Raw genomic sequence first — 16,348 nt, 5'->3', positions numbered from 1 at the left:
GGTGTCTTTGTCTCCGTCTTTGACTTTTCCAACGGACTCTAGGATCCCTGAGTTCCAGAATTCTAAATCCTGGAGTTCTTTCCTTGCAGCGTATCTGGCAGCACGTACTGGGAGAGAATGCGCGAACTCTGCCCCTGTGAGGGCCTTCCTTCGGGGCGGACCCCTACGCGTCCTTTGGAAGCTGAGCTGACGGGCGTGGAGGCCGCTCCCAACCTTCCATCCCGCAGCAGCTCAAGCTCTGAATCCCTGACTACCGCCGATGCTCAGTGCGTGAGCGTCGGGGCGGGCGGACGTCCCGGCCTGCCGTGCTCATCCCCGAGGCACAACGGCCGGCTCCGGGGCCGGGGAACTGCACGGCGAGGGTCTCGCTGCCCGGGACGACGGGGCGTGTGCGGCGGCGCCTCACGGACGGGGAGTTTCAGACGGATGCGAGCGGGGCCGCGGAGGGCGCGGCCGGCCGGCCAAGGGCCAGGCTCCCGCTTCCTGTTTTCTCCCCCATGCCTGGAAATGATAGGAAATGCCGGCGAATTTCGGTGAGTCTCGGGGGCAGCGGGGTGAGGTGGCGGCGCGGCTGCCGCGAGCACCGCGGGAGGAGGGCGCACGCCGGCCCTGCCGGGAATACCCAGCGCTCCCAGGGCTCCACCCCGGGCGCCCCGCTGCCAGAGGCGCGAGTCGCGGCGAGCCGGAAGCTCGGCTTCCCAGCCAGTTCTCCAGCTTGGTTCTAAGGAAGCCTGAAAGAGAACGGGCCGCGCCGCCGACGCGCAGCACAGCGGGGCGACCGCGTGTGTCCCCGCCGGCGGCCCGTAGCCCGCGGCCCCAGCGCGTGCGTCACGCGTCTGCCGCGGCGCCGGCGGCACCTGGCTGCTCCTGATTGGCCGAGGGCAGCCCCGCGCCCTTCCTGATTGGACGCTCCGACTGGAACGCGCCGTCCTTCCCGCCGTAGGGTTTGGTTGAGCATCAGGCGCGGGGGAGAATTGGGGAAACTGGAATTTCCCGCGGAGCTGACGGCGCTTGCTCTACCCCTACTCGTTTTAATTCCACGCGCTCCAAAATATCCGCCATGGAGAAATCTTGGTAATGACCCAATCCCCGTAAGCATCCCAAGAACACATCTGACCCCTGCCCTAATCCCTCCCCTCCCCGCTGCCGGGGAAGAATTCTGGGTAATTGATTTCTCTGGCTCCCCTAGAGAATTGTGGGTAACTAGCCGCTTTCATCATGTCCCCCCACCCCCGCCCCAATTGTGGGTAACTGGACGTTCTTATTTTTCCCTGGAGAATCCTTGGTAACACTGCAGAGGATTCTGGGAAACTGACTCCTCTTGGTCTCACCTCCCAACCCCCCACCTCTCATCCCTAATTTTGGGAAACAAGCACCCTAGCCCCACTGCCTAACTCCTGTCTCGCAGTTGCTGCCCCTTCCACTGATGGTTCTGGGGTGAACCAGGCAAGTGAGCAGGCCTGAAGGGAGATGGAAAGGAAGCCAAGTCTTAGTTAGATAGTAGGGTGGTGGGGAGTACAGAGGGCCTGGGGGAGAAGAGGGGCCAGGACTTCCACCCCTACCCGCCCTGCCCATGCCCTTCCTGCCTGCTTCTTCCCCTACCTGGCATTCTCACATCTGCCTGCCTCATCTCCCTCCTGCCCAGATAATCGGGAACACACTGAATACAAGTACCTGGGCCTGCCACTGACTCAGCTACCTCTTTCCCTTTGCAGGCCAGGATGTCCATTCTAGGCCCACTGGTGCTGTTCTGCTGAAGGTTGGGTCAGGCCCCTTAAGGGCCTGTTGCAAGGGAGGGTGTGCCACGGGTCTAATCTGCCGTCATCATGAACTTCGAGGGCCTGGACTCTGGACTGGCGGAGTATGCCCCCACCATGCATTCTGCCCTGGACCCTGTCCTGGATGCCCACCTGAATTCAAGTCTGCTACAGAATGTGGAGCTGGATCCGGACGGGGTGGCCTTGGAGGCTCTTCCCGTCCCAGAGTCAGTACACATAATGGAAGGTGTCTACTCTGAATTGCACAGTGTGGTGGCCGAAGTGGGTGTGCCTGTCTCCGTCTCCCACTTTGACTTGCACGAGGAGATGCTGTGGGTGGGAAGCCACGGGGTAAGAACTGTACCCCTTTGTAAGGGATGAAAAGAGATGTTGGAGGTCTTTTATCTGGCTTTAGCCCAAGGGCAGCTGCTTTACTGGGAGGCAGAACTGAGTTGAGGTGATGAGAGTTAGTTGGGTCTCTAAGTCAAGTCAGGAGGAGGGGAGTGGACGGAGCCATAGGATCTAGAGAGAAGATTCAGAGGCATTATTTTTCTACCACTATTTGCCCATTCCAAGCTTTGATTAATCTTGATAAGTGTACTCATCAGTTAAGTCTGTAGTGTCCAAATCCAATCTCTAATGCTGTTCCTTTGTTTTCCATTTTTATAATTATAGAATGTAACAAACGTGTTTCTGAATACCTTATATGGAGTCATTTTGTCTTCTCTGGCTGATTTTAATCTCTCTTAATAGCAGTTATCAATGTTAATTTTTAAAAAAATGTGCATCTATATTGCCAGTATGCTAGAGAGCCCAAGATTCTGTAAGAAATAACATGTTATCGTTGGTTTACTAATTTACCTTCCATAGAGCATGATTTGTGCTTTTTTTTTTAATCAGAAAGAATGACCTTTTTTGTTAATACATTCATTTCAGTAGGCAGTGTTTATGTTATGCTAGGTGTAGGGAATAAAGCAGAATAAAACATAATCCTTGCCCTGAGGAATTTATAGAATAATGAGGAAGAAATGATACATAAACAGATAACTTTGTGATATTTTAGAAGAACCTAAATTGTTTCACTTATTAATTATAAATGTAAGATATAGACTAAGTGCCAGTATAAAAATATGTACTGGGTGGAGAAGGGTCAGAGGGCCTCCAGAAGGAAGTGACACCGAAGTCCTTTTCTGAGAGGTGAGTGGGAGTCAGGTGAAAAGAGGGGGAAATGCTATCTTGGCAAAAGCAATAGAATATAACATTCCCAGGACGATATACACTGACTTCAGAGTGCAGGAACTATAAGCAATTAAGATTTACTGTACTGGAAGATAAAGGTGAAGAGTTAGACATTATTCCATTCAACTAGTGTTTTTTGAGCACCTACTAGGTGCCAGACCTTGCTCTGTGGTCTAGGTTTAGAAAAAACATTTAAAAAGACAACAACAACAAAAAATATATACATATACATATGTTTTTAAAGATTTTATTTATTCATGAGAGATATATAGAGAGAAGCAGAGATACAGGAAGAGGGAGAAGCAGGCTCCCCACAAGGAGTCTGATGTGGGACTTGATCTCGGACCCTGGGATCACGCCCTGAGCCAAAGGCAGATGCTCAACTGGTGAGCCACCCAGGCGTCCCCAACCAAAATATATTTATAATATATCAGATATCGTTTAGCATCTTTAAGGAAAATAAAGTGGACTAAGGTGGTTGAGGTAATGAAGGGTGGGAGGTGTTACTGTTTAGATTATTGGGTCAGGGAAAGGTCTCTCTCATAAAGGCACATTTGAGTAGAGACCTGGAGGCCAGGATGTCCATTCTAACTTCTCTAGAATGCAGAGAGGAAGCCATGGAGATATCTGGGGGGGAGGGGGGGGGGGGAGAACATTCTAGAAAAACCACATGCAGGGTTATAAGAGCTTGAAGTTGAGCTTTCACACTATAGAAGATTTTTATCCAGAACGGTAAGGTTAGGGCAGCCCTGGTGGCCCAGCGGTTTAGCGCTGCCTTCCGCCCGGGGTTTGATCCTGGAGACCCGGGATCAAGTCCCACGTTGGGCTCCCTGCATGGAGTCTGCTTCTCCCTCTGCCTGTGTCTCTGCCTCTCTCTCTCTCTTTCTCTTTCTCTCTGTCTGTCATGAATAATAAAAAAAAAAATGATAAGGTTAGGTTTATATCAGATATGAGTACTGTGGTAGCAGTATTTAGAGTTTAAGGGGGACACTCCGTGAGATCAGTTTGTAGGTTATTGTAGCAGTTCATATACAACATGAGGGCCTGAATGAAGCACTGTAGAGATTTATACGTGAGAACAGATTTGGGAAATATTTTGGAAGTAAGTAAGATTTAAGTTGATGACCAGTGACTTAGTCCATTACATTGATCGTGCTACCATAGGGAATACAGTTAAGAATAATTGAGATGTAAAATTGACGAATTTAGTTTGGAATGTAATGAGTTTGGGGTTCTCACAGAATATCTAAAGAGCGATGCTTGGTAGGTATTAGGATATATAAGTTCGAAGCTTGAGGCAGTGGTTTGGGCTAGGGAAGGGAGTTAGAATCCATCAGTCTAAGACCAGGGGTGGTTAAAACCTTGAGAGTGGATGAAATTACCTAGGAAGACTCAAGTGAGCAAGTGGTGAACTGGGAATAGCTATTTTTTAAGAGTGGTCTGAACGGAAGCACATAAGGAGAAGATGTGAGCTAAGAGTCAGGAGAGATGATGATGAATGATGTCATAGGAGCCAAGGGTGGAATGAGTTTCACATTCTCTCTATTCCAGCCTGTGACCCACAGTACATATTTCCCATGTGGCTGGTAGACGTTAAGACTTGACTGGAACATAAGAAAGCCAATGGAGGGGACCCCTGGGTGGCTCAGCAGTTTAGAGCCTGCCTTCAGCCCAGGGCGTGATCCTGGAGACCTGGGATCGAGTCCCATGTCGGGCTCCCTGCATGGAGCCTGCTTCTCCCTCTGCCTGTGTCTCTGCCTCTCTCTCTCTCTCTGTCTCTCATGAATAAATAAATAAAATCTTTAAAAAAAAAAAAAAAAAGAAAGAAAGAAAGAAAGAAAGAAACCAACCAAGCCAGTGGAGGATTGGACCCCCATCCCTGACCTGAAACTGTTCTAACCAGCTGAGCCATTACCTATTCAGCAGGGTCACTGTGAGGATAAAATGAGGTAGAGTTTACAAAGTACTTTGTAAAGCATTAAACACAGATACTATTCTCAGTGTCTTTATCACTTAGATTGGATCCTGGCCTTACACTTCAGGTGCTGCTAACCAGAAAGGCCAAGCAAGAGTGGAGGAAAGCTGAGCAACATCCATCCATTCCCTGACCTGTATCTGGGATGGCGCTGCCCTTCCGTTCAGGGTGTGTCTCATTTTTCTGTCCCCCACAGGGTCATGCCACTTCATTTTTTGGCCCAGCCTTGGAGCGTTACTCATCCTTTCAGGTCAATGGCAGTGATGACATTCGACAGATCCAGAGCCTGGAAAATGGTATCCTTTTTCTCACCAAGAACAACCTCAAGTATATGGCCCGTGGGGGCCTCATTATATTTGATTACCTGTAAGTCTTCTCAGCTCTGGCCTGGGAAAGAGGGTCCCTCCTAGAATGGGAAGGCTAAAGAATTGGAAGCTTCTGAGAACCAGGTCCCTTAGCCTTTCCTCCCCCCACAGGCTAGATGAGAGTGAGGATATGCACAGTGTCCTGCTGACGGATAGCAGCACTCTGCTTGTTGGCGGGCTGCAGAACCACATACTGGAGATTGACCTTAACACTGTCCAGGAGACTCAGAAGGTACAGGCCTGGGGCAGGAAAGACCCAGGCCGGGTCTGAGACGTTCTGGGGGCCGGGGATGTAGCTGGGCTGTGAACATGCCTAAGTGTGTGCGCGACCTTTCTATTCCTTTGGTCTGTGGGAAGAATTATTCTCACGGGTATTTCCTGCTTTCCTCCGCAGTACGCAGTCGAGACGCCCGGAGTCACCATTATGAGACAGACAAATCGCTTCTTCTTCTGTGGCCACACATCTGGCAAGGTGGCTTGGTTCTGTGTTTCTTCCTACCACAAGGCCCTGTTTCATTACACATGTGCTTGGGCTCCTCCTTTCCCTCGCATTCTGGGTAGTGGGAGGGACTAGAGGAATCAACCAAGTTCCTCCTCAGCCATGTTCTTCTAGATTATCTTTTAGCCTCATGTTTTCTATGGTAATGAGATTGTACCTTGGAGGCAAAAGAATAAGCAAGAATTCTCTTTGGGGTCCCTTCCAGCTCGTGGCTTTTCTTTTTTTTCTTTTTAACACCTTTTCTGTGTTTTCATTGCCTGTATCCTAGAGCCTTAGTTCTTTGGGCAGGGGCCTCACAGGGTTAGGTAGTGGCAGGTACTTTTCTTGATGACAGTGTTGGAAGATAACCAAGGCATCTCTTCTTCAGGTTTCCCTGCGAGACCTTCGCACTTTTAAGGTGGAGCATGAGTTCGACGCTTTCTCAGGGAGTCTGTCAGATTTTGATGTGCATGGCAACCTACTGGCTGCCTGTGGCTTCTCCAGTCGCCTCACTGGCCTGGCCTGTGACCGTTTCCTGAAGGTGTATGATCTGCGTATGATGCGTGCCATCACACCACTTCAAGTACACGTGGATCCCGCCTTTTTGCGCTTCATCCCTACCTACACGTCCCGACTTGCTATCATCTCCCAGTCAGGTAGGAAGGAATGTAGGGAGGGGTAGGAGGGGCTGATGTATGAAGGAGAACTAGGCAGCAGGACTATACTCCCAGGAACCTCTTTGTTGGAGAAACTAGGAACCTTTTAGCAGGCTATCAGGGTCTCATTTAGGTTGGATCAGAGATTAGAGCTTTAATTTCTTCCTGAATGTGAAGAACACAGAAAAAGATAAAGGTGGGGCAGGCAAAACAGCTTTAGAACTGCCTTTACTGAGGAGCAAACTTGCCTGTGGTTTATGGGAAGGCATCTGATGGTATTCTTTGTATCTCTAGGCATAAATTTAGGCCCCATCTTTCTTTGATACCAGGGCAAGAGGGTAGGAGGGGCATAACAGGATGGCCCCCTTTCAGCTTCCAGGGCTCACTGGGCTTCCTCTTCTCTTCTAGGGCAGTGCCAGTTTTGTGAGCCCACAGGCCTGGCCAACCCAGCAGACATCTTTCATGTGAATCCTGTGGGGCCTCTACTAATGACATTTGACGTATCGGCCAGCAAGCAGGCCCTAGCCTTTGGGGATTCTGAGGGCTGTGTGCACCTCTGGACTGATTCCCCTGAGCCTTCCTTCAACCCTTACTCCCGTGAGACCGAGTTTGCTCTACCCTGTCTCGTGGACTCACTGCCTCCTCTGGACTGGAGTCAGGACCTGCTGCCTCTTTCCCTCATCCCTGTCCCGCTCACTACCGACGCGCTTCTCTCGGATTGGCCTGCCGCCAACTCAGCGCCAGCCCCCAGGTTGTACCTTGCATCTGAGCCAAAAGGAGGGAGGGGGAAAGGGCTGAGATACCTGATTTCTCAGGAAGCCCTGTAGTAGTCTCTTCCTTTCCTGATTTTTGTCTGCCCTCAGTATCTTCTTTTTTTCTGGTTCCTTGGGGGTTGGGGATTTGATGGCCAGACACCACAACCTTCAAGCCCTAGAACTCTACTGCATTACAGGCGAGCGCCCCCTGTGGATGCAGAGATTCTCCGCACCATGAAGAAGGTGGGCTTCATTGGCTATGCGCCCAACCCCCGCACCAGGCTGCGCAATCAGGTACGTTCAGGGGAGAGAGGCTCAGCGCCAACAGCAGCCCCTGGCATTTCTCCTGTCTTGTTTCCTTACTGGTCCTCAGCAGGTTTTCCTTTTAGTCATTAAAGGTTTTTTTGAGGCCTACTGAATTGAAGGTACCATGCTGGGTATTAGGGGAATTCAGAGACACAGAAGACAGTCTTTGCTGTTAAGAAGTTTAGTATTTGGTTGGCAAAGATAAGACCTGTCTGTGACAAGTTCTCTTGTTAAATGCTGAAGGAGTGTTTTTAAGTATTCAGTGCCAGGACTGTTTGGGGAAAGGGTTACTCTGGGCCAGAGTGGTCGGGGAAGACTTACTGAGAAAGGTAGATATTGAGCTGGAAAGATGAAAGATGGAAAAGTAGAAGGTAACATGGGAGCATGTTCAAGATGAGAGATCAGTGTTGGCAGAGGTCTCAAGAAGCATAACTGCAAAAGGCATGTCTGATGGGGACTGTGATTGGACCTGTCTGGCTGGAGCAGTGGTTACTGTGGGGAAATCGCAAGATGTTAAGGTCGGAAAGGCCCAGTTGTGAAGCCTTGAATGCCAGTGTATAGTGGGGGAAGTGATGCACTGAAATTTTGGGAGAGTTTGTTAGGGGGAACCCGATAGAGTGAATGTGCAGAGCCTGGTGTGGAAGCCATCTTAGTTGTCCAGCTGTGATGAGGTGGGGTGGTGGCAGCAGGAATAAAAAGGAAGCAGTGGCTGCTGAAAACCCCATGAAATTAGAAGGTTCAGTGTGGGGATAAAGGTGTGTGTGTGTGTGTGTGTGAGAGAGAGAAACCAAAGATAATTAAGACATCCAATAAAATTACTTCTTAAAAATTCTAGATTCCTTACCGACTCAAGGAGTCAGACAGTGAATTTGACAGCTTCAGCCAGGTCACTGAGTCACCGATAGGGCGGGAAGAGGAGCCACATCTCCACATGGTCTCTAAGAAATACCGCAAGGTGCGGGGGGATACCAAGGAAGGAGCCCTCTGGGATGTGGGGAAAGGTTCCCTGGGGAAAGGGTGTCATAAGGGAAAGGACTGAAGGACTGTTGAGAAGCCTTCACCTACCACCTGGACTCCGGGGGGAAGTTCTGGGGAAGGTATGACTACTGTGAAGATTTAGGGCACCCTGAGGATATCTTCATCTTGCTCAGACTGTTTCTGCCTCAGGTAACCATCAAATACTCCAAGCTAGGGCTGGAGGACTTTGACTTCAAACACTACAATAAGACCCTGTTTGCTGGATTAGAGCCCCACATCCCCAATGCCTACTGTAACTGCATGATCCAGGTAAGAGTGGGTATGCCTGTGACTTGAACATGCCTATTGCCTTGGTCCTTCTCTGGGGTCCCACAGCCACTCTCTTTCTAGGCCTCTCCAACCAAGCCCACTTTATCATGGCCTCTGCTACTGCTCTTTTTTGCTGTGCAGCCTTCAGGTCTCCTCTGTGCACTCCATCCTGCAGTGGACTCCTGCTCTGGGTTCTTCACCAGCTCGCTTAACTTTCTTATCTTTCTTCTTCCCTATACTGGTTTCCTGCCTCAAGTTCTCTCGCTCTCCCCCAAGGTGCTCTACTTCCTGGAGCCTGTCCGCTGTCTAATCCAGAACCATCTTTGCCAGAAGGAGTTCTGCCTGGCATGTGAGCTGGGCTTCCTCTTCCACATGTTGGATCTCTCTCGAGGTGACCCTTGTCAGGTCAGTGTCTAAAGACCTGAGAGCATAAAAGGGGAAGGGGGGTGGAGAGCAGGCAGGGACAGTGCTGTGCAAATGGCCACAAAAGAGAAAACTGCCCCATTTTACCAACACACTTCCTGGATTCCAGGGCAGTAATTTTCTTCGGGCATTCCGCACCATCCCTGAGGCATCGGCGCTTGGTCTGATCCTGGCTGACTCAGATGAGGCATCAGGCAAAGGCAGTCTGGCCAGGCTTATTCAGAGGTGGAATCGCTTCATTCTTACTCAGCTGCATCAGGATATGCAGGAGCTCGAAGTACCCCAGGCTTATCGAGGTGCTGGAGTCAGGTATGAAATCAGGCCATGAACAGTGAAAGCCATGTGACAGGCCCCTCTGTGACTTAGAGGGTCTCCTAACTGCGTCCATGTGCATACGTTGCCTTCCCCACTCTTAGCAGCTTTTGCTCATCGGGGGACTCTGTCATCGGGCAGCTGTTCAGCTGTGAGATGGAGAACTGCAGCCTCTGCCGCTGTGGCAGTGAGACCGTGCGAGCCTCATCCACCCTGCTCTTCACGCTCTCCTACCCCGAGGGTAGCACCAGCGGTATACCCTGCAGCTGGGGTGGGAAGGCTCCCCCAGATGTCCCATAACATCAAGCAAAGGGTGTTGGGGGGCTAACAGTGGGCCGAAGGAAGAACGTAGAGTGAAGCATCCAGTTTCTCCTCAGATAAAACCGGGAAGAGTTGTGACTTTGCTCAGGTGCTGAAGCGAAGCATCTGCCTGGAGCAGAATACACAGGCTTGGTGTGACAACTGTGAGAAGTACCAGCCCACGGTGAGTCCTCCCATGTTGGGGACTGACTTGCCTTTGGTCACCTCCGGGACTAGCTGGGTCAGCGCTGCCATCCAGGGATTTAGGGAGTGGGAAGACCTCAGTTTGAAAGCACAGGTCCAGGTTTTACTCTTCCTGTCCTGGTTTCTGTCCCGTAGGCTCCCTGCCTTTCCTTGGTTGTTATTGTTTTTTTTCTCTCTCAGATTCAGACCCGCAACATCCGCCATCTGCCAGATATTCTTGTCATCAACTGTGAGGTGAACAGCTTGAAAGAAGCTGATTTCTGGAGAGTGCAGGCTGAGGTAAGGGCCAGGGCTGGAAGCAGAGCTTTAGGTGTACTTTTTCATTTTCTCTCCCTTCTGTGCTCCATTTATGATGAATGTTCTGGGGAATCAGATTTTTTTTTTAAAGATTTTATGTATCCATTTAAGGGATGGAGGGAGAGAGAGAGCGTGCATGCGCGTGCATGGAGGGGGAGGAGCAGAGGGAAAGGGACAAACGCACTCTGCTATGTGCAGAGCCTGACTCAGGGCTCTATCCCATGACATTGAGATCATGAGTTGAGCTGAAACCAAGAGTTGGAGGTTTTAAAGTCAGACGTTTAACCAACTGAGCCACCCACGCACCCTGGAAATCAGTTTTTCTTTTGTGTTCAGGTTGCCTTTAAGATGGCCATAAAGAAGCATGGTGGGGAAATCTCCAAAAACAAAGAGTTTGCTTTGGCTGATTGGTAGGTACTGACTTGGGGGTGTAGTCAAAGGATTGAGCTACCCTGTGGCTCCTCTTGTCACTGGCTAGATTTCAGAACAAATTTCTAATTCTCTTGTCCTGATAGGAAAGAACTAGGGAGTCCAGAGGGTATGCTGATGTGTTCCTCCGTTGAGGAATTGAAGAACGTCTGGCTTCCTTTCTCCATTCGCATGAAGATGACCAAGAACAAAGGGCTGGATGTTTGCAATTGGACTGATGGCGATGAGATACAGGTTGTTGAACAACTGGGAAGAGAAAGGGGAATAAGGGAGAGAAGGTTGGGACAGAAGCAGGACAAGGGGTAGATGGAACTTGGTATAGGGAAAAGGAAGGGCATAAAGCCACATATTTACCAGTTGTGGGCTTTTCCAGAGTGACTCAGTTCAGTATTGAGAATCATAGATGGGCTAGGATGGAGATAACCTGCCCTGGTCCCCCATCCTCATTCCCCAAACTCCGTGCCCTCCATCCCCATTCCCCTTCCTTCCCCATCCTTAAACTTAGCTTAGCAGCCTGGGTACCCCCCTCACAGTGGGGCCCAGCCAGGGCAGAGGAGGAGCATGGTGTCTATGTGTATGACCTGATGGCTACTGTGGTACACATCCTGGACTCACGCACAGGGGGCAGCCTGGTGGCTCACATCAAAGTTGGAGAGACCTACCACCAGCGTAAGGAGGTGAGTGAGACTACACAAGGCAGGGACACTCCTGGTGGTAGCCACAGTGGTGTCCCGGGTCTGAGCCGGAGTGGCCCAGCTGTCACTTTGGCATCAGTCTTTTTCTGTATCTTCTCCACAGGGTGTTACCCACCAGCAGTGGTATCTCTTCAATGACTTTCTTATTGAACCTATTGATAAGGTTAGTTGTAACACATTCCATTTTCTCTGTCTCCCATTTTCCTAGCATTCTCATCCTCAGTGCCCTAGAGAATGCCAGGCAGATTCAGGAGGAAGGGATGGATCCTCAAGAATAAAAAGCATTAGCAGAATTAAAAATAGCATCTGATTTCTGTCTTCTGTCTGGCTAGGAAAAAAGGAAAAGGGGGCATATACATAGGCCATTAAGCGCTTTTTCTTTTATAGCATGAAGCTGTGCAGTTTGACATGAGTTGGAAAGTGCCTGCTATCCTTTATTACGTCAAAAGGAATCTTAATTCCAAATACAACCTGAACAGTAAGTGATACAGAATAGACTGAAGGGTGTGGGCAGTGTAAATTGGTCTTTAGGAAAAAAAAAAAATTGGTCTTTAGAAAGAGAGCTTGTTAAGGTGAGGATAGGTAACAGTGTTCACTATTTCCAGGGATACTAAAGAGATTCCTGTTCATCAGGCCTTAAAATTAGAACCTGGAGATCCTGAGGTATATTGGGGAAGAGGTGCTAGGGGGAAATCTGATCAGAATGGCTAAGGTTTTGATTTTGAGTCTAACCATTCTTCTCCCCAAGTGAAGCTTCCTTCTTTTGGAGATTAGCTCCTTACTAAGTTCCTTTTTGGTGCCTTTAGACATAGTTTCCCTGCAACTTTATTCTTCTGGAGTTTTTAAGCTAAAGTCCACGGCTTACTCTTTCCTTTCTGCTTTTTTGTTTTTTTCTTAGCATCTCTCTTAATAGTGTTGATGTGTTCCATCTATCTGTTTATCAGACATGATCTTTTTACTCACATTCATTGATTATTGAAGGGTCACAGTGTAGACCCAGCCTCTGGTCAGCCATTGTGGGTTTCCCTCCCCTGGTTACTTCCCCATCCCCAGCCCTATGTTTTCTGGATTTTCCCTTCCAGTCAAGAACCCTATTGAAGCCAGTGTCCTGCTGGCTGAAGCCTCACTAGCACGGAAGCAACGGAAAACACACACTACTTTTATTCCACTGATGCTGAATGAGATGCCACAGGTTGGGGACCTGGTGGGCCTGGATGCTGAGTTTGTCACCCTTAATGAGGTAATCAAGTCCAAAAGGATGTGGTGTTAGACCTGAACTCTGGAGATACTAGAAGTCATAAGCAGTTCTCTGATTTCCTTATCAACTCTTCTCACGTAGGAGGAAGCAGAGTTACGCAGTGATGGCACCAAGTCTACCATCAAACCGAGCCAGATGTCAGTAGCGAGGATTACCTGTGTTCGAGGCCAAGGACCCAATGAGGGTATCCCCTTCATTGATGACTACATTTCTACCCAGGAACAGGTATTAAGATATGGACAGACCAGAGTCTCACAAGTGAGACAGACCTTGTGCTTATGTAGAGCGCTCTAGAACACAGGGAAGAGGCGTAGGAGGAGACTCTGCCCTTCAGTTCCTGAGTGACTTATCCTTTTCTCTATGCCTAGGTGGTGGATTACTTGACTCAGTACTCGGGGATAAAGCCAGGAGACCTAGATGCCAAGATTTCCTCTAAGCACCTCACAACTCTCAAGTCTACCTACTTAAAGCTTCGTTTTCTTATAGACATTGGAGTCAAGTTTGTGGGTCATGGTCTACAGAAGGATTTCCGGGTCATCAACCTCATGGTTCGGGCAGGGTTCTTTTAAGACTCTGTGAATGTGGGCCCTTTAGGGTATATATTGTGCTTTTGGAGAATGGGAAATTACAGATCGCCTGCCTTCAGTCTCCCACTCTTTTATCTCTGCCAGGTGCCCAAGGACCAAGTCCTTGACACTGTCTATCTCTTTCATATGCCCCGAAAACGAATGATTTCCCTGCGATTCCTTGCTTGGTACTTTTTAGGTGAGTTGGTGTACCTTGTAGGTCCTTGTAGTGCTCATTAAGAGCAGGAAAAAATGTTGGGAGTTGTCAAAGGAGTAGGGAGGGCCCTGAGTACTAAGACTTACTAATGGATTTAAGTAGCTTCAGTATTCCTCTGCACTAGGGATGGTGTTTGGCTCTTTCCTGCAGGGGTAGTCAAGTTTTTCATTGTTTATTGGGAGCTGGAGATGTGAGTTGGGGACATGTTCTTATCTTCCTTTGCTAGGTCCCAAACTATTCCACCTCTAATTCCCGTAGACTTGAAGATTCAAGGGGAAACCCATGACAGTATTGAGGATGCCCGCACAGCCCTTCAGCTCTACCGAAAATATCTGGAGCTAAGCAAAAATGGCACTGAGCCTGAATCCTTCCACAAAGTCCTCAAGGGTCTTTATGAGAAGGGCCGGAAGATGGACTGGAAAGTGCCTGAACCTGAGGGCCAGACAAGTCCCAAGAGTAAGACCTGGGATGGGTCAGGGTGGGTTTTGATTGCGTATATGAATATTATACCCACGATTATAATAACGATCATAGTGATGTCAACAACCGTACCACCCCTACCTTATATTTGTAAAGCACTCAAAAGTTTACAAAGCACTTAATCTTCAGTAAAATAAATTCTTTTCATTGAAACTCTGCATTGATCCTAACCTCTTCTTGCCCAGTTCTAAAATGTTTGCCACAGGTTTGCTCTGCTTTTTTCTCCACTCACCTTAAAAGTCAACACTCTTGGTTTTGTCTCTGACAGATGCAGCTGTCTTCTCTTCAGTGTTGGCACTTTGACCTCACCTTCTCCCAGCAAACTACGCCCTCTCCCTTCTGTGGAAGTTCTGTGGCCCCAGAACCAGGAGATGGCTTCCCAAGTTGGCTCTACCTTATCTGCTTCCAGAACTGGACCTGCTCAGGGTCTACAGATGGTGCTATTAATAGAACTGGAATGCAGCAGAGTTGTTGCAAAGGGAAGAGGAGCCAGATTCCTTTTTCATCCTTTGCAAAATAGCAGGCCAGAAAAAGAGTCTAGGATTGACCTAAATGGAAAGTAATTTGTATTCTCAATAAATATCCTGGGTAATTAATATCCAGGCAAACAAATAACCCACTCCGGGAACCAGTACTCTTGGTTCCTAGTTGGCTAAGGACTGAAGTCCTGGACAGTGACAGGCTTACAACAGTAACTTAAGACAGCTCAGGTCTGTCTCTGACTGCTTGAGGGATGCCTGGAGGGGCCAGGACATAGAGCATCGGTGGCCCTAGCAAACCAGTGTTGCCAACACCATCATTGCCAAAAGGCCCTTTGGGTCCTAGACAAAGCTTGGCTGCTGGCTTCACTCCTGCTGACAGCTGAGAAGCATCTGTCTTCCATCCACTCTCCTGTCCCAAGTTTTGTTATTTTTTAAAATTTTGTTTTAAACTGCATGTTTTATAAAATAAAATCAAAAATATTATTGGCTGTCATCTATGTCATTAGAGACCTGCGAGTATGGGATGCTCTAACTTCAGCCCTCCTTTCTTTGTGTTGGCTTTCTATAACAACTGGAAAAAAAAAAAAAACAACTTTTCAAGTTCCCACATAGAAATGAAGGTGAAGCTCTGGAGTTCAAGGTCGAGGATATTGGAGAAATAGAAGTGTGTCTTTCCTGGATGATGTTAGGTCTTCCTTATGGCTGCCGAGTACCCTAACGCTGATTCTTTTAAGACGTGCGGCTTGGTTTCCTGGTTAATTGCGTAGATGGAAAGTTGGGGAAGCTGACGGGCTACAGGTTTCGGGCTATCTTAAGCCCCGCTGGTACTACGGGTCCGTGCTGCAGCAGTGCTTCCTGGGAGATGTAGTCTGCTGACCTGAAACGAGGGCGGTCGCCCGCCGGCCGCGCACCTCTCGGGGAAGGTCCTGAGCCACCTGGCCCGGCGCGCGGCCCTGCGCCTGCCGACGCCACGCCGCGCTCCGGCCGTGCTCCGGCCACTCCTATTCTTCGGCTGACCCCTGGTGGTCACGTGGAGCTGCTCGCCACGCAAGTCTGGGTCCTTCTGCGAGCCCCCGGGGTCCTCGCTGCCGGGAAGGCGCTCCGGAGCTGCCTGTTCGCGCGAGAGTTTGGAGGGGCGGGTGTGGGGTCGGTCCCCGGTGTGGGGCTCGCGCCGCCGCGCCCCGGACCCCGCTTGGGCGCCGGCTTAGAGCGCGGGGAGCCGGGGCCGGCAGTCGCCGGGGCGGACGTGCCTGGGAAGAGCCGGCGCGCCCCGGGGAAGCCTGGGCAGCCCGCTCCCCAGCCGCCAGGTGCTGGGGCCGGCGCCGAAGGGCGAGTGCGGCCGTCCGGAGCGCCTGGGCCACGGCGGCGGCCCCGGGAGCAGAGGTGGGACGGCTGCGAGCGGCACCGAGAGTCGGGGGTGGCCCGGAGCGAGGGCAGAGGCGGCGTCCCGAGAAGGGGGCTGGTGCGCGCGGGAGTAGGCAGCGGCAGCGGGCGCGGGCGCGGGAATGGGAATGGGAATCCACGCTGCTGGCTGCACGTAGGCCGGTCGCCGAGCGCTCGTCTCCCGCCCGCCGCCGCGCCGCTTCCCGGCCGCAGTCGGCCGCCCCGCTCCTCGCCCGCCGCCGCTCCGCAGCTGCCCCGTCACCCTGGGAGCCCCCGCGGCCGAAGCTGAAGGACCGACACGTGGGGCCTCACCTGTCGCCGCAGTGTCTGAGGCTGAGCCCCGAGTTTGGAGGGGGAGGCCGAGCCCTCTAGCGCTGGGCACACAGGAGCCCCTTTGTGTCCTGGCCATTTCCTGAAAAGGAGAGCCAGAGTCACAGTGCGGCCTTTGTAGGCCTCGGGATGAGGGATTGCGGGGGTTGGGAAT

General features: G+C 50.5%; 1 protein-coding gene across 29 annotated transcripts; it reads left to right on the top strand.

The window, feature by feature from the left end:
- Positions 1–14,964, top strand: PAN2 (poly(A) specific ribonuclease subunit PAN2). Of its 29 annotated transcripts, none has more exons than XR_003235428.2 (27): positions 1–533; positions 944–1,074; positions 1,716–1,984; positions 5,168–5,337; positions 5,448–5,568; positions 5,731–5,808; positions 6,203–6,470; positions 6,879–7,221; positions 7,423–7,519; positions 8,367–8,486; positions 8,699–8,818; positions 9,095–9,223; positions 9,351–9,550; positions 9,658–9,806; positions 9,931–10,037; positions 10,238–10,336; positions 10,691–10,764; positions 10,870–11,017; positions 11,405–11,460; positions 11,582–11,641; positions 11,866–11,956; positions 12,561–12,718; positions 12,818–12,961; positions 13,105–13,284; positions 13,408–13,501; positions 13,778–13,975; positions 14,268–14,964. XR_003235428.2 is itself a non-coding variant. In XM_026001939.2 (27 exons), the coding sequence occupies exons 1-27, from the start codon at positions 118–120 to the stop codon at positions 14,300–14,302; spliced, it is 4,128 nt and encodes a 1,375-aa protein (XP_025857724.1). In that variant the 5' UTR covers positions 6–117; the 3' UTR covers positions 14,303–14,964. The 29 variants fall into 29 exon arrangements, 18 of the variants coding, with proteins under 18 accessions (XP_072602289.1, XP_072602290.1, XP_025857724.1 ...); XR_011999348.1 differs by having other exon boundaries at positions 13,746–13,975; XR_011999351.1 differs by having other exon boundaries at positions 11,289–11,460.
- The last annotated feature ends 1,384 nt before the right edge of the window (positions 14,965–16,348 follow it).

The sequence above is a fragment of the Vulpes vulpes genome, unplaced genomic scaffold (assembly GCF_048418805.1).
Source record: "Vulpes vulpes isolate BD-2025 unplaced genomic scaffold, VulVul3 u000000674, whole genome shotgun sequence".
Lineage (NCBI taxonomy): Eukaryota > Metazoa > Chordata > Mammalia > Carnivora > Canidae > Vulpes > Vulpes vulpes.
This window is presented reverse-complemented; position numbering and strand designations above follow the sequence as displayed.